This window comes from Chrysemys picta, chromosome 2 (assembly GCF_011386835.1).
Source record: "Chrysemys picta bellii isolate R12L10 chromosome 2, ASM1138683v2, whole genome shotgun sequence".
NCBI lineage: Eukaryota > Metazoa > Chordata > Testudines > Emydidae > Chrysemys > Chrysemys picta.
The window spans coordinates 274,064,779-274,088,046 of NC_088792.1; the positions used below are offsets into that span (position 1 = coordinate 274,064,779).

The window sequence follows — 23,268 nt, forward strand, 5'->3', positions numbered from 1 at the left end:
TCTTCGGATGCAGTAGGCTGCAGTCCACGAAAGCTTATGCTCTAATAAATTTGTTAGTCTCTAAGGTGCCACAAGTACTCCTGTTCTTTTTGCGGATACAGACTAACACGGCTGCTACTCTGAAACCTTTCATACCATGTTCCTTGAAAATATAGTTCTTTCTTGAGTGTTAAGTACTGATGGTGCTAAATATCGAATACAGCTGAATGTTTGAAACTAATTGAGAGTTTCTGTAAATGGTGGAAGATCACTTTCAATGTCTTATCAGATTTGTACTACCTTTTTTATTTTATTTTTTTTAAATGAAGGATATGAATAGCATGGAGTCGTGTTCTTCCTAGAAGATCTGCTGTTATCACTGTGGGCTAGCTACCTACGTTTTTTGTAAAATTTCGGCTGCAGGGGAGAGTTGTTCTTTTCTGTGGATCTGATATCTTCAAAGCATGGATTTTTTTTTTCAGAGGAAATAGTCATTCAGACGTAAATTCTGTCTACCTACAAGAGGGAGATACTGATGGTCTGTTTTCCATATACAATCATAGAAACCAAATACTTCTTTAAACATGTTTGGTACTATTGGTATAGAGCAGGGGTCTCAAACACGTGGCCCGTGGGATTGCCTCCTGATGCCTCAAACGCCGCGCTGCTCTCTGAAGCAGCCGGCAGCACACCCCTTCAGGGAGGGGGAAGGAGGCAGAGGGCTCCGGCATTGCCTCCTTCCAGGCACTGCCCCCCACTGCTCCCATTGGCCGGAAAGAGGGAACCGCGGCCAATGGGAGCTTCGTGGGAGGTACCTAGAAGAGCGGCAAGAGCCGCACAAGCAGGGAAGCCTGAGCCCCTCCCCCAGTAGCTGCAGGGACACTGTTCCAGCTGGTTCCTGGAACAGAGCAGCGTGGAGCCGGGAGCCAAGGCAGGCAGGGAGCCTGCCCTGGCCCTGGTGAGCACTGCTGCCACCCCGGAGCCGCTCTAGGTAAGCGGCACCAGGCTGGAGCTCACACCCTGAACCCCTCCTGCACCCCCAACTCCTTGCCCTGTGCCCCCTGCCACATCCCACACCCTGCCTGCACCCCAACTCCCTACCCTGAGCCCCCTGCCACATCCCGCACCCCCAACTCCCTGCCCTGAACCCCCTGCCACATCCCACACCTCAGCTCCCTGCCCTGAGCCCCCGCTGCACCCTGCACCCTTTCTGCACCCCCTGGGGGCAGCGTTGGGGTGGGGACTTCAGGGAAGGGATTGGGAAGAGGTGGGGCAGGGGCAGGGCCTAATTGGAAGTGGGTGGAGTGGGGGCGGGGCCAGAGGCGGCGGGGGGGTTCAGTGATGCGGCCCTTGGGGTCATCTGAGTTTGAGACCCCTGGTATAGAGAAACGTCTCTGAAAATCTAAAGTTGGATTAGCCTTACTAGTGCTGTGTGTGCTCACAAAAGCAGCCCTGATGCCGCAATCCATCAGACTCTCCTATTGTCCTGGTGTGTGCTAGGGTTACCATATTTTAATTTTTAAAAAGGAGGACACTCCATGGGACCCCGGGCCCGCCCCAACTCCGCCCTCTCCCCTGAACGCTTCGCCCCCTGCTCCTCCCCCACCCCTGCTTCCCGCGAATCAAATGTTCGTGGGAAGCCTGAAACAGGGAGGCAGCAGGTAAGCTGGGGCTGGGGCGGGGTGCGGCGCGGCCCAGTCCGGCCCCCCTGGCCGAGCGGCTCCCTTCGGCGGCTGGCTGGCCCAGGCCAAGAGGCTCTGGCCCCGGCGTCTCCCGCCCGGCTCGGACCCTGGGGCCCCGGTCCCCGGCCGAGCAATTTTAAAGATGTTACTCTAGTGGAGGAGGACTGAAACTTCTGGTTGAAGGGGTTGAGGCCCTGGGAACGGCTAGACTTTCACCTTGATGTCCGTGAGAGAACTGGACAAAAAGCTTTAAAAAAAAAAATTCATTTATAACCCCTTTTTCATTGAAAAAAATTAAGAAAAATGTGTATTGTCTACCAGCTCTAATCGGTTATTCAAATGAGCAATATATTTTAATCCCGGTTTCATCTCCACTCTAAAAATTAACCTATGAAAATCCTGAGTACTTTTTGTATGTCAATAACTGTAGTTGGTACTGATATTTCTAACTATCAGATGGCTTCAGCTCCTTAAACACTAGCTGTAATACAGACAAATATGGAAAGCAGTGGCCTTGTACAGAGAAGAGTCAGAACTGTTAAGGCATGATATTCGAGCAATGAAACATTTAGACTGCAATTCAGTTATATAAAAACAATTTTAGCCTGAAAGGATTAACTTAACACACTCGCTTCTGAAGTGTTTTTTTATTGAAGTAATGGCTTTTTGAAGGACTCTTAAGTAACAGAAATTGGACTTTAGGAAAGATAGTGTGTTTCAAGAATGATGTCACAGCTCACCCATAATCTGCCTTTGTTAGAAGGAAGGGGGGACACTGACAATATACTTCTCAGAGACGTACTGGGCTTAATCTTTTACTTTGCAATTTCTGTATTTTAGGCCCTGGACAAGCTTGTTAATGAACAATTTAACATATTCTAGTAAAATGGCATGTTCTAGTTTGTATTAACCCAAACCTGTGCTTTGAATTGGAAAAATGAAAGATATTTTAGAAGCTTAAAACTGTTCCTATGAATTAAAAAAAACAAACTTTGTCTCATTCTTAGGATGGTCTTGTTAAAGCTGATATGGAGAAGCTGACTTTCTATGCAGTTTCTGCACCAGAGAAGCTGGATCGAATTGGAGCTTACCTAGCAGAGAGACTGAGCAGAGATGTTGTCAGACATCGCTACGGGTAAGGGATTCAGTCTCTGTATAAATACAGATGCGGAAAGTTAGCTGTTTTCCCCTATCATTATTCTGGTTCAGTCTACAAGACATATAGAGTCAGAACCTTGGATATTGTTCATGCTTATGGGCAGGGGATAGCTATTAATTTTTATTTTTTAGCCAAAATATATTAAAAGTAAAGTGAATTATGAAGTTATAGGCAATGTTGGATGTGAAAATGACCTGGATTTACAAGTCAAACTTCTAGACTCAGCAGGACATATTTTCCACTGTACTAAGACTGTTTTCATTTAATATATCCTTCAGTTCTTCTGTTGGAGCTATAATTGTTATATAAGCTAATTGCCTGACTTCACAGGTGATTGTCCTTAATACTTGAGCTAAATTAATCCTCCTGACCCCAGAGGAACAGGTTGGAAATGGTCTTTCCTGTACTTTCCCAAAGAGGGAATAGGGGAGAAGAATATATAATGAAAATAGAGAGGGGAAGAGACCATAAAGTTGAAAGAGATTAAAAAAATGAAACAGCACATGGAATTGGAAGAGAATGTTGTTGCTGCCTGGCAGTTATCATTGAAAATAGAGGTATAGATGTAAAAACATTGTAAGAATTTTTTTTATGGAAACGGTCAGTATGTGAGTGACAGTAAACACCCCTCCTGATCAGCAGTCTTCCCTCTCACTAACATGCTCTGTGTAGATTGAGATGCCTCCTTAAACTGTGGAAGTTTGATACACTGCTGTCTTGTCAGACTGGGATTTTGGTAGACTGAAGGCCCTCTACTGACTAGAAGAGTGGTGCCTTTAATACAAAATAAAAAGTAGGAAAAATAAGATCTAAAAAAAAAATTTCTACAGGAATACCCAGGAATCTTTACTTTCTTTGATTTGTCTTCGAAAATATACTTCTGAAATAAGTGGAGAATATTAGTGTGATGTGCCTTACACCAATCTGACATTTAATTTTTTTCCCCAGTTTTTATAATATAGGCTTAAATAAAAGCATGTAAAAGTTTGGGCCAAGGTAAATATGACACACAACTTGCATCTGTATGGATCTCTTCTCAATTTGCTTTCAGGTATGTTTTAATCGCCATGGAGGCACTGGACCAACTTCTAATGGCTTGCCATTCTCAAAGCATTAAACCATTTGTGGAAAGTTTCCTTCAGATGGTGGCCAAGCTTCTAGAGTCCGGGGAACCAAAGCTGCAAGTTCTTGGAACCAATTCTGTGAGTAAACAGTTTGCTAACCCAAATCTGAATCAAGTTCATAGAAGATTGGAGGTGGTGAGAGATTGTCATGCCAGATGTTCAGCTGGTATTCAATCGAAGGAAAAAACTTAATGAAAGCCTGAGATTGCATGTAGTTAGTGTCTGTATGACCCATATGAATGTATCTATAAGCAGCTTAACTATCAAAATAATTCTTATCTATGGATATTTATCCTACTAAAAGTATAAAATGATTTTCATAGTAAAAGTTGGAGGTGAATGCCTTACTCATGAATACAACTAATTTTATGTGGTCTTTTCCCCTTTATGGGGTCCATCCAGTCTTCCTCTGTTTGCACAGTGAAGTAGATTCTGCTTAATAGTAATCCCGATATTAACAACCTTCATTTAATAGTAGCATATCGTTGTCAAGAGGATGGGAGCTGTTCACCTTAATATTAATGGGATTCGGATATTGGCAGCAGTCATGCCACTTTCTTCCAAAAAGAGTTGTAAGTCCCTGGCTTTTTGGGCATTTAGTAAAATGTTCTCAGACAATTCCCATTCACATTTTTCTGTTTAAATTCATGTTCCAAATGGATTGTGCTCAATTGCTTCAGCTTTGTGAATTTGGCTCTCTTTAAGCATGAAGTATTGCGGCAGAGCTCCTTCTCCGCCTCGGTGGGTTCCGCGCTTTTTCTTAGTGGCGGGCTGGGGGATTCCTCTCTCCCTGGGAATTTCCCCACGCCCCTGGGTTTACTGCCCCCACATTGTCTGGGCAGGGGTTGCTCCCAGCCTCCCTGACTGGAGGGGGAGGGGAGCCTCTTAGTCTCCGGTAACTACTCCGGGTGTAGTGGTGGCAGGCCAGGAGCCCAGTTCAGTCTGTCCCCTCGGGCGGGGTCTCTTTTCCCCAAACCTCTGGGGCCTGGAAGGGCTATACTCCTTGTTGGGCAGGATTTCCCCTGCTCTTCACCTCTGTATCTGTGAGGTCTGTCTCCAGTGTTTACCAGTGTCTGCACTGTCCAGCTCTCCAGTAGCACGCCCGTTCCCCACAGCTCCTGTTGCGTGCACCTATCTGACTGGAGGGGAGGCTTTTAACAGGTTCTGGCAAGCCCTTGATTGACCCCAGGTGTCCTAATTAATGTGGAGTAACCCTTGTTCAATTACCAGGGGAAAAGGGACCTGCTTATCCTGGCGCTAATATACCGGCCTTCTATACTTACCTGGCAGGGGAGATACCATGATCACGAAGGTAGTTTTCCCAGGCTGAGGCTTATCCATTGCACTGCGGGTGTGCTGACCCCTGTGATTTCCACAAATGTGGTAGTGGGGGACTGTGTTCGCTCTTTCCCCAGTGTAAAAAAAATAAAAAATCACTCTCCTTTAGCCGTCTGGCCTAACCCCATCACCGTATATATTATTTGTTTGGAGTTTATTCTATTTGCACATTACAGATATGATCAAATCATTATCACTCATACCGAAGCTACCTCTAATGTTTAGTTCTGTGATCGGTTCCTCTGTCTGTCAAGGTGAGGTCCAATATAGATAGGGTGACCAGATACCAACTGTGAAAAAACGGGACGGGGAGGGTCATAGGTGCCTATATAAGAAAAAGTCCCCAAAAATAGGACTGTGCCTATATAAGAAAAAGTCCCCAAAAATAGGACTGTCCCTATAAAAACGGGACATCTGGTCACCCTAAATATAGATTTCCCCCCCCCCAATGTTGAATGTGACTTCTGGAATTAGAAAATTGTCATCTATGATATTTAGAAATTCCATATATCACTGAAATTGAAATCCCCCATGAACATGCAGCTATTTTTCCCTGTACACATTATAGATAGGTGCTTAAGGAACCAGTTATCCTGTCCCCTAGTGTTTGGTGGCCTGCAGCAGATACAAACTAGTACTCAGTCTTGTGCTTTATCTGTTAGGACACTGAACTATAAGAATTCAAGATCACTTTGTCCTGAGCTGTCAGTGACTTGGAAACAGGTAATGTGATTTTTGACACAGAGTAGCCACTTCTCCGTTTTGCTCACTTGATCCTTCCTAAATAGGCCATAAAAAAATCCATTGATTTTTAGCATATCAGTCATGAAAATCATCCCACCAGGTTTCAGTAATGCTAACTAGAACAAATTTTTGCTAATAAATGAGCAATTCGAGTTCATCTTGTTTGTTACCTAGGCTCTGAGCATTAACTTATAGGCAATTCAAATAATTCCTTCTCTTCACAACCTCTAGTTTCATGATTAATTTTATCGTCGTCATGATTTTGTGCTCTGAGTGCTCATTTGTGCCTTCTTTTCATCCTCTCCTTTTGTTATTGGGTTAACACCAGTCTGTTCTTGAGGAAACTGGTCCCACTTTCACTGAGGGCATATCTGCACTACAAACTTAAGCCGATTTTATGTAAGACAACATCGAGCCTCCGTATTAAGTTGATCCTGCGTGTCCACACCACGCTCATTGTGTTGGAGTGCATCCTCATTAGCAGCACTTGCATCAATGCACAGACCAGTCCCCCATGGATAGCTGTCCCACAGTACAACTAACCACAGGATGTTTTGGGAAGGGCTTGCAACGCCTCATGGGACTGAAACATTGTTGCGGGGGGGAATGGAAATATGTCTTCGGCCTCCCATGATGTACTTTCCCTCCCTCCCTCCCAATATCAACGGCAAACAGCCCATGTTTTTTTGCACCTTTTTCTGAAAGCCTGCCTTACCAGCACATACACCATAGCCTGAGAAGCATGGAGCCTGCTCAGCTGTGCACTCTTGTTGTGAGCATTACTAACACTGTGTGCCTTATCCTGCAGTATTTCCAGTGCAGAGACAGGAGCTGTCACATGGAACATTGTGATGTCATGCAAGCAGCCTGCTGTCTACTGCAAGCTATAGAATGAAACAAAAGTGTTTACTCTTATTTGTATACACACAAAGAAACTGAAAGAACAGAAACATAAGTTTACCTTGGGCAAACTGGCTGATAAAATTGGGAGGGGAGAAACCAAGTAAGTCAGATTGTTTTTTTTGAAAGCATGGGTAGCATCAAAGGTCAAGGATGGGCTCCTTTTGTTCTGTGTATCCTCCCCTAGGGTGAGTGGAAGGGATACTGCATTCCCCACTGCCTCCTGGAACGTTTGGGGCAGGGGGTTTGTGAACAGGGTAATGCTTGCAGGCAGTTCTGCAAGGCCTCCAGATGGAGTCTAGCCTCAATCTGTTTTTCTTGAAGCTCAACCATATATCTCAATATGTCTGATTGATCCTTCATAATCTGCAGCATCTCTTCCTGTGAGGCACGGTCCTGGGATGCTCTCCTGCTCTCCATGTCCACGTCCAGTTTCTCGGAGAGTGAAATCCTCTAGGCTCTGAGCTACGTCTCAGTTGTCCCTGAGGCATTCATTATCTTGCTGAACATGTCATCATCCTGTGTCCTTTTTTTCTGCCTTTTGATCTGTGATAACCTCTTCTGGTTTGGAGGATGCACTATAGGACAAGCTTTCAGCTATAAGGCATGCAAAGCACAAAGCAACCATTGTTAGCTCTACCCTGGTTCTGGTACAAGGTTGGTATTTAAAAAAAAAACCACTCCCCTTATTACACTCCAGTGCAAGACAGAACATAATCAGAACCCCTAGCTATTCAATGAGTCGGTTTACTGTTCCAGCCAACATGAGTATGGCCCCATGGCATGGGCGACGAGCCTTGTGCTGCAACTTGTGGGAAATTCACACTGAGGGCACAAGTGGGCAGATGAACAATGCCACCTCCCCCTAGCAACATGGATGTTGCTTGAGAACCAGTACCAGTGTTAAGACTCCCAAATCACTGTCTGTTTCTCGGGCGGTTCCATGGGGTGGGGGATAACACAGGAAACCTTTTCCCCCCCCCCCCCCTTCCTTAACGCTGCTCTGAATACAGGGGTTCTCAAACTGGGTGTTATGACCCCTCGGCGGTCGCGAGGTTATTACGTGAGGGGGTTGCAAGCTTTCAGCCTCCATCCCCAAATCCCACTTCGCCTCCAGGATTTATAATAGTGTTGAAAGTGTTTTTAATTTATAAGGGGGGTCGCACTCAGAGGTGTCCTGTGTGAAAGGGGTCACCAGTACAAAAGTTTGAGAGCCACTGTCTTAGTAGATGCCAATCCCTGCCAACCAAAGCAATGGTACGTTAGGCAAAGCGTGGTTGAGGGACCCGGAATTCATTGGGAGAGGTGGATCACATGTTCCATTGTTTGTGGTACGAGCACTTGTAATGAAAACTTCCCCTGTTTTCTCTAGGTGACCTTATGTGATGTGATAGTCTCCTGAGGTTAACAGAGGGGGCAAGGGAGCAGATGCTGCAAGCATCTGGGTACAGACTTGGTTCTTATGCTGCGTACCAGAATGATACCAGCAGAGTTAACAGTGGAGTGGTATAGGAAAGTGTCCTACCATGGTAGAAGAAATAAGGCAGTCCCTCCCCAGAAACCTTCTGCAAAGGATTGCAGAGTACCTTCCTGAAAGTTTCCTAGAGATCTCCATGGAGGATTCCGGGCCATCCCTGTTCACATAAACAGTCTTTCCTGGGGAGCACCATCTGCGTAGCTGGAGCAGCAACTTCGAAGCAGATAGCCAATGCACCTCATTTTTTGTTCAGATTAAACATAAAGTATAATAGCATGTAAACCCTACAGTTTTGTTTGGAAATGTATACTCACCAGAGGTGCCTTCACCGGCATCACGCTCGGCCACCATACTTTCCTGAGACTGGCTGGGCTCTGGGGTTAAAAACAGGTTCTGGCTGTCAGGGAGAATGGATCCACTGCTCACCTGTCTCCTGTCCTCTTCCAGAATGTCTTCCTTGTTGTTTCCTGTGGTGGCCCGGGACTCATACTCCTGGGAGATGTCCACAGTGTGTTTGGGGGGAATGCTGGGATCACTGCTGAGAATCGCGATGTCCAGAGCGGTTACAGCAGAGCATTGTGGGACACCTTCTGTAGGTCGTTTGAGTCAAACTACACAAAGCTGTGTCTACGCTACCTCTCTGTTGACCCATCACTATCAAATTAAGTGCTACGCCTCTCCTAGAGGTGGAGTAATGAAATCGCTGTTACAGGCGACTTAGGTCAGCGGAAGGGACCTGGTAGTGTAGATGCATACATTATTACGTCTATTTAAGGTGGTTTCCATCGACCTAAGTTTGTAGTGTAGACGAGGCCTGAGAGAGAGAGGTCATTCAAATGATGTAACCCCCTCTTCTGTTCCCATAGAAGGTGGATCATGCACCGCAAAACCAAAAGTCTTTTATAAGAATTGATCTGGACAAATCACTTCAATAGGCTCTGAAGATGTTTGAACGTTTGTGAACATGTTAAAATTATGTCCTCCTTTTTTCCTCTTTCCTGAACTTCATGATTCATTACACTGTAGAAGATTGATTTGTCTAAAAAAACCATTTTGAAGACAAGAACCTAATTAATCACACTGCCACATAATTAGCAATGCTGTGAAACAAACAATAGGACAGCGGGTATTTGAAGCCTATTCCTGAAGCCCTTGAAAAGAGGAAAGCTTTAAAAAAAATTATAAAATAGTGTGTCAAGAGGGAACTTTGCTCAGTTGCTTATGTTCTACAGTGAATGTCTGTGGGCTGTTCTCCTTCAGACACAAATGAGTGGCAATAGACCTTAGCACATTGGTTTGATTGTTAGTCACTTTCTTACCATGTGACAACCCAGTGTATTCTGTTTCCAGGAAGATCATTTTTGTACAGTATCTCAGGTTTTTTAGAGCCAGCTTTTTCAGTGATGCTTAGAATATAGTTGTAAGAAATCTGCTAAATTTAAACTGGAACTACAGCTCTCAGTAGGTAAAATGATGGCAGTGAGGTTGTTGGATACAGAACTAATGTTGCAGAGGAAAACAAGAGAAAGAGATGCAGGGCAGAGGAAGATAATGAATGGTAACAGTTTCATTATATCTCCCTCAAATACAGAGCTCTCACCTTTAAGTTTGTACAGTGCCCCTGAATTAAAAAAAATAAAATATCATGGTAGTGACTGCTGAAGATTCCACATGGCTTTTCCAGTCATATCTGGATGACCTGTTGATACAGGCCAGTTCTAAAGTTCAGGGACCATGATGGAAGGGATGCGCTAGATCAGTGTTTCTCAACTTTTTTTGATACCAGGTACTGACTTGCTGCCTTTCTAAACTGTGTCAGGGAGATCTCAGGGATTGGTGCCGGTCCATGGGCTGGTCGTTGAGAAGGGGGAGGGATAGCTCAGTGATTTGCGCATTGGCCTGCTAAACCCAGGGTTGTGAGTTCAATCCTTGAAGGGGCCATTTAGGGATCTGGGGCAAAAATCTGTCTGGTCCTGCTTTGAGCAGGGGGTTGGACTAGATGACCTCCTGAGGTCCCTTCCAACCCTGATATTCTATGTTTCTATGAAATACTGCTCTAGACTGTGCTTGGTGATTTGTAAAGAAGTGTCAACTGTATCTTCAAGTTTGGCTCATTTGGGGACTTTGAGATAAGAACATAAGAATGGCCACACTGGGTCAGACCAAAAGTCCATCTAGATGCTAAAAAGATACTAATTTCTTGTCAGAGATACAGTTTGAATTCTTAGATGTGGCATCCAGAGCTTTTTCTCTGGTCTGAACTGTTCCATTCCTTTTTTAAACCAATATTTTTGTGTAAGCAACTAAACTTGTGGGGGTCAGTTATCTCCCGAGGCTTCTTCAGCAACTCTGTAGTGCAGAAAGCCATACAAATACCATCTGGATCACATCACTCACATGTTCTTTTGAATCAAGAACTCTTCATTGTTGTAGCAAATGTTGATTTTTATAGCCAGTAATTGTATAGCAGGGGTCGGCAACCTCTGCCACGCAGCTCGCCAAGGTAAGCCCTGGCGGGCCGGGCCAGTTTGTTTACCTGCCGCATCCACAGGTTCGGCCAATTGTGGCTCCCGCTGGCCGTGGTTCGCCGCTCCAGGCCATTGGGGGCGGCGGGAAGCGGCGGCCAGTACATCCCTCAGCCCGTGCTGCTTCCCACAGCTCCCATTGGCCTGGAGCAGCGAACTGTGGCCAGTGGGAGCCTCAATCGGCCAAACCTGCGGACGCGGCAGGTAAACAAACTGGCCCGGCCCGCCAGGGTGCTTACAGGGATCGCTAGCAGGAGGGTCTCTGCCGATTGAAGTCACTAAAACACAGGATTGGGGACTTCAACGGCAGAGTCCAGGGAAGGGTTTTGTGGCCTGCAGCATGCAGGGGGTCAGACCAGATGATCATAATGGTCCCTTCTGACCTTAAAGTCTGAGTCTATGAACCCCTGTTGCATAGCATAAAAACACTGTCAACCTTTCTACTCAGTGGGGCTACTAATGCATTTGATAGTTTAGTGTTTGAAAGTTGAAAATAACATTAGGTATCATTCAGCATTATCCTGTATCATTTATGGACTTTTTTTACTTTTATAATGTTCAAAGCATTTTGTGCAAACCACGTGGCATTAGGGAAATTCTCCTTAAGTTTGTGAATTTTTGTAAATTGAATGCTGCTTGTTAATTTCTGTTTCAAATGCCACTGAGCAATAGGAGATGCCATTATTTGGTACATAGTTTAGATAGACTGTTCAATCTGGCAAGCAACTTTGTGAGGTTGTTTGATGGGTAGATGCCTTTTTTCCCCAAAAATGTTATGATGCAACACTTTGTTTCAATTTTACATGTTCACGAACCACAAGGTATGCTCTATTTCATGCAATTGCATTTAGATCACTTTGAAATAATGCAGCTGCTAATGGAACAGCTTTTGAAAATAAAATGTATGGCAATTTAATCTTTTTTTTGTTTTTTGTTTTTAATTAGGATAAAACTGTTGCCAACTCTCGTGATTTTTTTTTTTTTTTTGGTGAATTTTATGACATTTGATATATTTAAACTCCCAGTAGCTGGATCAAGGGATGGTATGACAATCTCAGCTTTCATTTTAATTTTTTTCTAACCTTCATCGTTAGAGAAAAGGTTAGAAATTTGAAGCCAGTGCACCCTAAAGCCTCAAACTTAACCAGACTGCAGAAAAAAGGAATCCAGCATTTATTACTTTGGCTTAAAACTCATGGCTCTTTTGTATCATGTTTTTTTGGGGCTGGACACATGTTTACCTGCTTGAGGTTGGCAATACTGACTTCACAGCATTGGAGAGGAAGAGTCCTCTAGGATCTCCTATGTATGCTCACTCTTTCAAAGGAAATATTTGTGACTGTCCTTCCTCTAGCTGGTGAGGGTTAAAGTAGTTCCTTCTACAGCCTGCCAGTGTTGCTCCGTGTGACCCAAAGTGAATCACTTGCAGCAACATGAGGTCACTCCTTCCCCCTCACCTCCAGGCTCTGATTTCATGGCCTACACAATGCCCCCCTCTGCTGGCCTGGAGAACAGGCTTGTGAACAAAACTGATCACTTTTGTATAGCTTCAGAGGGGTAGCCGTGTTAGTCTGAATCTGTAAAACGCAACAGAGGGTCCTGTGGCACCTTTAAGACTAACAGAAGTATTGGGAGCATAAGCTTTCACGGGTAAGAACCTCACTTCTTCAGATGCAAGTAATGGAAATCTCCAGAGGCAGGTATAAATCAGTATGGAGATAACGAGGTTAGTTCAATCAGGGAGGGTGAAGTGCTCTGCTAGCAGTTGAGGTCCTTCAACTGCTAGCAGAGCACTTCACCCTCCCTGATTGAACTAACCTCATTATCTCCATACTGATTTATACCTGCCTCTGGAGATTTCCATTACTTGCATCTGAAGAAGTGAGGTTCTTACCCGTGAAAGCTTATGCTCCCAATACTTCTGTTAGTCTTAAAGGTGCCCCCTGTTGCTTTTTGTATAGCTTGTTGACCTACCATTAGATTGCAAGGCCAGCTGTCTTGGTCGTCACAGATTTTATAAGATGATGGAAAATTACACTTAAAAAAAAAATCCATTAGCTAAGCATATTAATCCAAAATAAGAAAAAATCACTTAGGATCTATAGTTTTCTGAGCTGGGCTGATATTTTTCTGGAGCATATTAGGGCAAGGCCTATTTACTGTGTTTCCTTTTTGTTTTACTAGATTAACCAAATAAATCAGGATAAATTATTAATTCTGCTCTTATTGTGCAGATATTCTACACTGCATTGCAACACGAGGATTATTTTTTTCTGTTTAATGTTTACAAAGTTGAATATTTAAATACTGAACAACCACTTTTGAAAGTTCTGGAGTTAGAAACTAAAAAGCCTTCTAGTTCTCTTTTTGGAAACTTGTTACAAAAAGTTTTCTAACCGTCCTTTTTTTTTTTTTTTTGTCCCCTAGTTTGTCAAATTTGCCAACATTGAGGAAGACACCCCTTCATATCACAGACGCTATGACTTTTTTGTTTCTCGATTTAGTGCCATGTGTCATTCCTGTCACAGTGATCCAGAAACACGAACTGAGTAAGTACCAGTTTATATTGTATTGCTATGTACTCTGTGGAAAGCTAAAGCAGAACAGTATACAATAGTTATAACATTCGGTGATCATTCAAGGAACTAACATTAGAACCTGTGCATTATTTCAGGAAAATAGGCCTCGTACTGCAAGTCTTACTCAGTTAAAACTCCCAGTGTAGTTAAGTTTTACCTGAACAAGGACTGCAAGATTGTCCCAAATATATTAAGGGACATAGGGCCAAGCCTACAACCATATGAGTCACATGAGAAGTCAGACCTCACAATTGAAGTATTGATTAATTGATACTTCAATCAGGAGGCCAGGGGGACCCCTGTTGATACACCTGCTGCTTCTAAGGGGATCCCTGCTGCTACTCTAGGTTGGGGAAGAAGAGGGCCCCATGCTGCTGCCTCTACTTCTCTGGAAGGGAATTGGGTAGACCTCTGCCACTGCATTTCCAAGAGGGAGGTAAAGCTGTTTGAGGAATGGAGGAGGGGAAGGGCTAATATTGTGGTTGTCCTAGGGCACCAGGTTCCCTTCCAGTCCTGAGTAGTAGGCTTCTAACAAGTCTTCACTTACAAAGGAAATATTTAGTTTGTATAAGTAATCAAAATCCTTTACTACTACAATAGTACAAAAGTATATTATGGTATAAAATAAACTGTCTAAGCTTAGCTGAATTTTCAATAGTGAACTTCCAAACAGTTACCTTTAGTCAGTTTATCTAAAGTATAAACATCATGGTGATTTTTGTATGTTAAAACGTAAATAGATATAGGAATGGATTTGCCAGCTTACCATAACATTTTCTGCTTTCTTTAGTAGGATCACTGTTAGTCCATTTTGTGTAGTGGGAGTGTAAGCTGTGGTTAGGGATGGCATTTTGTATATAAATTAGTGTAATTTAAGGGCCAGCATGTCAATAGTGTAAAAACACTTAAATTCATAAAACGTCAGTATATTGCACCATGGGCTTGTTTTTTAGTATTACATAAACACTACATTTTTTTGGTCTTTAGCTCCCTCTAGTGGAGTGTTCTCATTTGTTGTGTAAACGATGTATAAACATTACTGAAAATACTCAAACGTTAGAATTTGTGAGAACTTTTTTTTATAGAATGATTTATATCTCCACTATATTGTTACCCTTTTTCACACTGTTAGGAGAATGATGTGCTACCAGTGCTGCTGTCTGGGGCCTCCTTGTGCTTTCTCTCTCAGGTTCTCTGGTCTTTGTTTCTTTCACAGATACACGGCCTTCGTAAAACAATAGCCAGCTAAGCCTCTTGCCTACGTGTTCCTTTGTTTTGGGTGGTGTGCCTGTTTTGGGGTGGGAGGTCACTGTTGCTTCAGCTACCAGGTTCCATAAGGGAGCGTAATGGCCTCTACATTTATTCTGAATGAAAGGTGGGTGTTACACCCACCAGCAAGGTTCATCCCAACCTATAACAATACTGATTTTTTTCCTGCTTTCATGTATTAGATTGTTCAGCTTGCCTTCAACTCTAAAAATCCAAATTATTAAGTATTTATAGTAGTCAGCATTGGGTGGAGGCCTACTCTGCTAGGTGTAGTACAAAAGACACTTTCTTTGCTCAGAGGAGTTTATAATGTAAGAAATAACTCAAGTATTCATCTGAAAGCTGTATATTTTTATTAAGGAAAGCATACTCATAATGCATCTTCAGGGACAACCTGAAGCTTCCGTGGTTGCATGGTCATTAAAAATAATCAACACTTATGGCACTTTTTACTTAGAACTCAAAGTGCTTTACGAGTTGTAAAGGTTAGATTAATAGATTCTAGGACTGGAAGGGACCTCGAAAGGTCATCGAGTCCAGTCCCCTGCCCTCATGGCAGGTCCAAATACTGTCTAGACCATCCCATATGGTCTAGACCATCCCATCCCATATGGTCTTAGTTTCCTTATCAACTTGGACAAGTCATAAAGCCTGCTGATCATAGAGATGGGGTTGGAACATGACTCTGGTAATTTCCAATCTTGTTCCTTACACCAACAGGAACGGGGATAGGTCCTGGCCTTAAACTAGAGTGTGTCCTAATACGGTTGTCATAAGACTGCAGACTTTGACAAATCATCCAGTAGTTCCAAATATCTAGTCTTTTTGAGACAAAACTAAGATGCAGAAGGATTTCAAGGTTAACATACATCTGATATGCTTACGATATTCAGATGTAAATCCAGCCCCTTTTTTTGAGTATTGGAAGAGACCTCTTCTAGTGGAAGCTGGGCCATTCTCCTGTACAGGAATTATGCCAGAAGATGGAGGATTAATGTTCCTTCAGTACAACAAAAGCCCCAGCTTCACGGGGGTTTTCTGCACAACAGTAACAGTAAGGATATGAGGGCTGGGCCTATGGTGCTGCTGTATAGATCCACTGGCCTTTTTCCTCCCACATAGTGCAGGAATAAGTAGCTCTTCTCCCACTGTGATCAGAGGGGAAGCATACCTTCCTCCCAGTGTTCAGGGGCAGGATTTTGGTCTTAAATAATTTGCATTTTTCATGTTTAAGTTTCCTGTCAGCCTGAAGTAACTCTGAATTGATCCAATTCAGTTTACATTATCATTGTGAAAGAGACTTCCCTAAAGGTTAGGATTTTTTTTGAAAGCTTAAATTCTGCAGAACCCTACTTTCCAGGACAAGTTTCCTACTCATGTTGGCAAATGAGCTAGCAAATTTTTCAGGACATTAAACAGACTCCTATAACTCAGATTCTCAAGCTCCAAATTGATTCTAAGGGTCAGATTGAAAGAGCCTGTCTGTACAGAAATCTTAAACTTGGTTCTCATCACCTCCTTCATAAAGAAAAAAATTAGATAATCATAGGAGTTAACACAAAAGTTGCCATTAGGATGGACAGTGAAGTCACTCAAGACGAACAAGTCATCACTATGTAAGTACCTTTTGATAGGGGTGATTATTGGTACAACCATTACATGAGCAAAACTTGATTGTACACCAAAGATGTATAACTGAGAATTAAATGAGCATTCTTGATTAAAGTCATGCTACTTTCCTGTAAAGAATAATAAACATCTCACTTCAAAAATGTTAATATTATGGATGACATTATGTGACTGAAACGTTCTGTGATGGAAGATTAAAATGCAGTGCACTTTAACTGTAATTCCTAGACTTCTTAAAATTGGAATTACAAGACTGCACTATACTTCTACTAAAGTAATAAACATGCATTTCTCTAGCTATTTGAAATGCATCCCAATCACATGCACATGCTGTCTCTACCTCTTACATTAACCATATTAAAGCTGTCTTGCATGAACTCCTAGAAACAGGTTTAGTTCTGGTACCGAATCCTAATTAGACCTGCAATAGATTATTCAGAATCATAGCCCCCTTATTTTCCTATAACTGTGTGCCTAGTGAATAAAGTGGCATTTATGAAGTAACTTGGACTGTTTTAGTTTAGTTTAGCAACTGTAATGTGACTAACAGTTAGCTTAGAGAAGTAAGAATCAAGGCCAGTGACCATATTCCTTTGTGCTGAAATTAAGATTTAAAATGGCTTTAAAGGCGTGATAAAATCTTTATTTTTAAAAAGTCAAATTATGCTAAATCTTCTCACCTCTTATAACTAGTAGCTTTCTTCATTTCAATGTCTCTTCTCAAAATAAGTAAAAATATAAAAAATAAAATAAAAAAAATATATAGCCATTGGCGCTTCAACATATTTAATATTTATCAGTTCAGTGCCACAAATATGAACCTTTTCTGTATAAAATTGCGTTTTACATAGTTTCTTCTAAACTACACCTGTATTTATACTTATGGATTAGGAATGTAAAAAGGTAACTGGTTAAGCTTGATGCTTATCAGTTTCTGTTAATGATTAAACTCCATCTGGGATCCCAGTGGGCAGCAGAGCGCAGGGCCAGCAGCTGGAATCCCCAGATGCGGGGCTGGCAGCGGAGCCCTGCCTAAAACGTTGGGGTGCTGCAGCACCCCTGGCATCCATAGTTCCCCGTGTACATTTAACATTTAACCGTGTAACGATAGAATTTTAATCGGTTACATGGTTATGGTTTTTACACGTTATTTACATCCTTATATAAATGGCTGTAATTAATAGGACTAAGTCCTCAGTAGAGGTCCGAGCATATCAGTTTGTATTTTTTTGCGGTCAGCATTTTTGGTGTATTTGGTTGATAAATACAGATGGAAGTGCCCTTTCATATTTCATGTTTAACTTTTATTCATTGATCAAGATAAATGTAACTGTTCTAGCAATTCAGGCTGCCTTCCCTTTTCTGGCTTACTTCTGTCATTTCTAATCATTCTTGTAGATATCAACCTGCAAAAATCTTGAAAGATTAGCTCCTTCTTCTTTTTTGTAAGCCATGCACTTGGTGCTTTAAGAGGCAGTCTGTACAGTTGAACAATTTTATATATTTGCAAATGTGCCTGAAGATCCATATCAGTACAACTTTTAAAGGCCATATATTGTTCTCATGTGTGCATGAGTTGCTTCCATCAGTGTCAGTAGGAGCCTTGTGTCCATTTAAAGGCAATATGTATATCCTTAGCAGTTTTAACCAGCTTTCCAATTTAATTCCATTTTAGAGCTGAAATGAAATCCAAACTGCATAACCACACTGTCTAATAACGAAATAAATCATTGTCTTATGCTACGTTTCCACCTTTTGAAATTTCTTTTCTCTCCTAGGATCCGGATTGCTGGAATCAGAGGCATTCAGGGAGTAGTACGTAAAACAGTTAATGATGAGCTCAGAGCAACCATATGGGAGCCTCAGCATATGGACAAGATAGTTCCCTCGCTGCTGTTTAATATGCAGAAGATAGAAGACCTTGACAGGTATTCTGCACTAATTATCACTAATTCCAATTTTTTTTTAAAGCAAGGTTTAGATAGCTTTTCCTTCCCTGTTAGAGTAGCTCTCATTGTCACTACATACTCTTGATAAACGTGTATAACTCGTAGCATAGATATGGTTAACTGTTAATCTTCGCCTTGATAAACATTTTTTTCAACAATCAATATTTCAGTTTTTCCAGATCCCATCAGACTGAAAATTGGTTCACAAATTCTTTATCCAGATACCTTTAAGCTTTTTAAAATTAAAAATCACTTGTTCATGCAGTGTCTGATATAAAAATCAGCAAATACCATTTTTGCCCAACTAAACAAACCTATTTAAAATTGAGATTTTTATTAATGTTTAGGTAGTCCTTAAAGCAGTTTCTGGGATTTTTCTTTTAGGGGAGGAGAAGTGGAAGCAAGATATGGAACTAAGGCACAAATGGCAGTTGAGCACCCAGCTGCTGTTGACTATAAATGGCTCTTTGGCATCTAACTGCCATTTGTACTTTTTGAAAATCTCTCCAAAGATATTTATGAATGAAATCACTGTAGCTCTTGAGAATATACAACGGTTATTTTTCCAGTGCATTTGTGTATGTACCAGAATGTGTATCAAGTTTTTTGTTTTTTTGTCCATAATATTATTGAAGCCATACAATTGCTGATAAATACTCTTCTGTGGAGCATGTATTACAGGCAATGTCCATTTGCTAATCCTGTGGAATTGCGTCAAGCTAATTCCATTTGTGGAGGCATTCTTCAACAAATCTTTCTTTGTGGCTGAATCTGCCACTTTTAAGAGCCTGCCTGTTGTTAGCTCCGGTAGACTTTCTACATCTACACAACGCAGTCATTTCATGCTCTCTCTCGTGCCTTCCTGCTTTTCTTTCCTGAACCTACAGGCCCTTTGTGTTCTCTCCTGCCTCACTTTTTCTTCCATTTCTGGCTGGCAGCACCTTGCTCCCCTTCAAAGCAGCAACAATTTCAAGCTAGGCTGGTACCAATGTCTCCCCACTTCAGATCAGTCATTGCCTACCTGCCCATTTTTCTACATGCTTCTCTGAGAGTCTTTGGAATACAGATTGCCCAGACCTTTGAGGCACACAGCTGTCTCCATGTGGCTTTTACCCTTGGAAAAGTGGCCTGAACAAAAGCCAGTTGTTCCCAGGACCCTCGTGTTGCTGTTCTGAACGAGAGCAGCCTAGCCAGCCTCCACTGGCCTTGGGATGTCTGTGCTAGAAGAGAGGACTTCTCAGGAGCAAGTAGACAGAGACACCTCTACATTACCCCCTTTCAGGTTCCTCTTAACCTCTACCTGTGCTGAGAAGCAGACGTATGGTTAACTAAATTAGTACTTACTCATTAAAGAAATGAATGCAGAAAGACTCTGACTTAAATGGGGTTTGGGTTAAGCCTTAAAGGAGGTCATTTCAGATGGACCCTGGGGTAAAATTTATCACTTAGTGAGCAAAGGAAAGTAATATCTGAGGCTAACTGCTTATTTGAAAGATAGTATTCTAAAGACACTCAGCAGAAAAAAATGGCTAATGCTTTTCCAAGTGGCAAATAAGTGGCTTTTATACACATGACATAAAAATGGAAAACAATATTTATCAGTTGTTGACTCTTGGCCTTAAATGCTACAAATAATTTCTTGGTTTTTTTGCTATTGTGACTTTATACATGCACAGGCAGAAGAGAGAGGCATCTTGAAGAGTAGGAGTACGAACCATATTGTTCTAGCAGATGGCATCAAAGCATTATGCAGGAAAGACCAGACTTTCCAGTGCAGCTGCATAGAGAATGAATAAATACACACTACCATCTTAAGGGAGAATGAAACATTTCTCTTGACATTGGTTGCTTTTAAGAAACAGTTATGGGATCTTCTTCAAGTAGTGTGCCTGCGCCCTTGGTCTGAGATTTTTGGTAGCGGTGCCTGTTCGGCCCACACATGCACCCCACACATGTTTGTGCCCCTCGCTGAGATAATATGGGACAGCACAAGCAAACTGCCCTCATTTCCTTCTCAACTGCCTTCGGCCTGAGATGGAGCCTGTGTGTGCCTGTTTTCTCTAATACTTCAAAAATTAGTTATCATATAGTTATCTTGTAGCGTTTGCAGTTGTTGGAATAGTTGTTCCTTTTGTATTTTCTTTTTTAAAAGAATAATCTTTAAAAAAATATTCATAGAGATAATTTAAGAGCTTCCCCTTATAGAAGTTTTTTCATTACTTTACTCTGGAATGCTGGTCTTCAAGAGGCGTCTCTCCTGCCATGAGGCTATTCAGGTCAGTGATGGGCATTCCCGGTTCCTCTGCTGTTTGGGTGATACTCATATCCCCAGTAAGTGCAAGATCTGCACTTCCTTCAAGGATAGATCCCAGAAAAAGAGGGAGATCAAGTTAAACTCCTAATGATGGAGCCCTGCTTTAGGACCAGCTTCTAATCCCCGTGATGGAGGACTCCCCTCTACATAGACCTCCCAGTGCTGCTAGCACCCCATCCACATCAAGGTCTTGGTCACTGGAGACCACTAGAGATGTGGGCAGTACCACGGCACGAAGTATATCTATCGTACTGAAGTCCTCATTGACATCTGCCTCTAGCTAGGGGGAGGTAAGGAGTAAATCTCTAAGAAATCTCAGTCACCGACACACAAGAAGGCACAGAGACCTCAGGTCCCAAGGGGTTCCATGCAAACTCCAAATGATGCCGGCACTGCAAAGGTGGAGAGAAGTCCATTGTTTAGACAAACTCGGAAATGAGTTTGCGTACCTGTACCCACACTGGCAGAGACATTGTCATTCTGGTCAATAGAGGCTGCTAAGACAGTTTAGCAAACCCTAGCTGCCATACCACCTACTTGCAAGAGGGCAGATAAAAGGTGGTATGTCCCTGTCAGGGAATCAGAGTTTTTTATTTTCTCATCCAGCTCCACATTCCCTGGTAGTGAAGACTTTTAGTGAACAAGGCAGATAGCATAGCTCAAAGTCCACCCTTTACAGTAAGGATGACAGGAGGCTTGATCTTTTTGGTCCCAAATGCTATGCTTTAGCCACACTTCAGTTCAAGATAGCAAATTATTAGGCACTCATGGTCAAATATGATTATTTAAATTACAACAAACTTAATTCCTTTATTGAGCCCTGCCAGAGGAACATCGTGACCAGTTTAAGGCCATTGTAGGTAAGGTCAGCTCCTGGCAAAGATATCATTCCAGGCTTCCTTGGATGCTGCAGATATTGCAGCACGATCTACACTCACTGCAGTGGTCAGGAGGAGAGTGTCTTCGCTGCAGCTGTTGGGCTTCCCAAGAGAGATTGAGAGTACTGTCAAAGACCTGCTGCGGCCCCGGGGGCTCAAGCCGTGTGATAGGTGTGGTAAGCCTATGCTCAGAGGGGATCTGCACGCCGCTTGTCTGAAGTGCCTGGGAGAGGGACATTTGCAGGACAAGTGTAGTATTTGCAGTGGCTTCAAGCCCAGAACCAAAAGTGGGAAAGGCTATCGGCTGAAACTCCTTTTAATGTAGTCTGCTCTCTGGCCTCAACCAGCACAAGAGGTGGCACCAGCAGCCTCATTGCACAGCGCACTGGCCTCGGTGCGGGACACCTTGGCACCGAGGAAGGACTCTCATAAGAAGCATCGGCACAGCGTGGAAGGCCGGCTCATCAGTGTGACACCGATCACAATCCCCAAGCCGCATGAGAAGAAAAAGGCAGAGGGGGCCATTTCCATGCCAAGAAGAGTAAACAGGACATCAGTGTGGTGCGTCCCACAGCGGGACACCAGAAGGCTGGTCCATTGGTCCCGTCACCGTTGACTCTGGCCTTTAGGGGAGGCCTGGTATTCGTGGAGGTGTTGGAGGAGGACCTTAACCTTCCCTCCACACCAGACACTTTCAAGGCCGCATGGGACTTGATTGCCATGACAGCACAGTCCCCTGCCTCGCATTCACCGGTTCGGGTGCAGACAGCACAATCCCCAGCTCATCCTGGAGCATATGGACAAGACAGTTCCCTCGCTGCTTTTTAATATGCAGAAGATAGAAGATATTGACAGATATTATGCACTAATTATCACTAATTCAGATTTTTTTTTTTTAAAGCAAGGTTTAGACTCTCTTCCAAGAGTAGAAAGAAGAACAGGAGTACTTGTGGCACCTTAGAGACTAACACATTTATTAGAGCATAAGCTTTCGTGGACTACAGCCCACTTCAAGCTTATGCTCTAATAAATTTGTTAGTCTCTAAGGTGCCACAAGTACTCCTGTTCTTCTTTTTGCGGATACAGACTAACACGGCTGTTACTCTGAAACCTTCCAAGAGTAGATAGCTTTTCCTTTCCTGTTAGAGTAGTTCTCCTTCCTGGAGCACCGATACCCGGTAAATCTGCTGCACCACTTCAGGCACTGACAGCGGCACCACCTATCTGGCACCGTGGCAAGTCCACCATGATGCAACAATGTTACTCAGCGCCCCGGTGCCAGGTCAGGATCCACCTCTCTCTGGTCGGGCTCGGACTATTCCTCTGAGTCAGAGGCAGAGTTGTTCGTGTCCCGACACAGCTGGTACCGCTCAAGATCCTGGCACCGGTCTCTGCACTGTAGAACGGAGGACCCTTTGTACCGATGGTGTCCTGGCCACCCCAGTGGCAGGGCCCGGTACAATGGCCCTTTTGGACAGCTTGGGCCTATCACCAAGCCCAAGGGCGTAGTTCCAAGGCGGCATCAGTAGTTTTCATTGCCTGTGGGTCCTCCCCTACCCCAGGGCTCCTGAGGATCATGGGGTGCAGACCCCGGGCCTCCCGGATTAGGTTCGTTGTCAGAGCTGCCAACGCTTGCGGCTCCCGCAGCACTAGTCACAGCGGCAGTGGATGTCCCTGAGCACATCACCAGGGAACCGGAGGGGCAGGAAGATGCTGACCCAC

General features: G+C 43.2%; 1 protein-coding gene and 1 pseudogene across 24 annotated transcripts in view; both read left to right on the forward strand.

The window, feature by feature from the left end:
- The window catches only part of EFR3A (EFR3 homolog A), a 151,663-nt gene that overhangs the window by 55,821 nt on the left and 72,574 nt on the right, over window positions 1-23,268 (forward strand). For 21 of the 24 annotated variants that reach the window (XR_010599015.1, XR_010599013.1, XR_010599018.1 and 18 more), the window contains 4 exons: window positions 2,669-2,796; window positions 3,872-4,022; window positions 13,356-13,477; window positions 18,184-18,333. Coding sequence is in view for 19 of the 24 variants with exons in the window: in XM_065586159.1 (XP_065442231.1) it covers window positions 2,669-2,796; window positions 3,872-4,022; window positions 13,356-13,477; window positions 18,184-18,333 (551 nt within the window). In the remaining 5 variants the exon portion in view is untranslated. The remainder of the gene's footprint in view (window positions 1-2,668; window positions 2,797-3,871; window positions 4,023-13,355; window positions 13,478-18,183; window positions 18,334-23,268) is intronic. The other 3 variants (XM_065586165.1, XM_065586163.1, XM_065586164.1) reach the window with 1 other exon arrangement.
- LOC112059133 (U1 spliceosomal RNA) lies at window positions 5,220-5,359 on the forward strand (annotated as a pseudogene).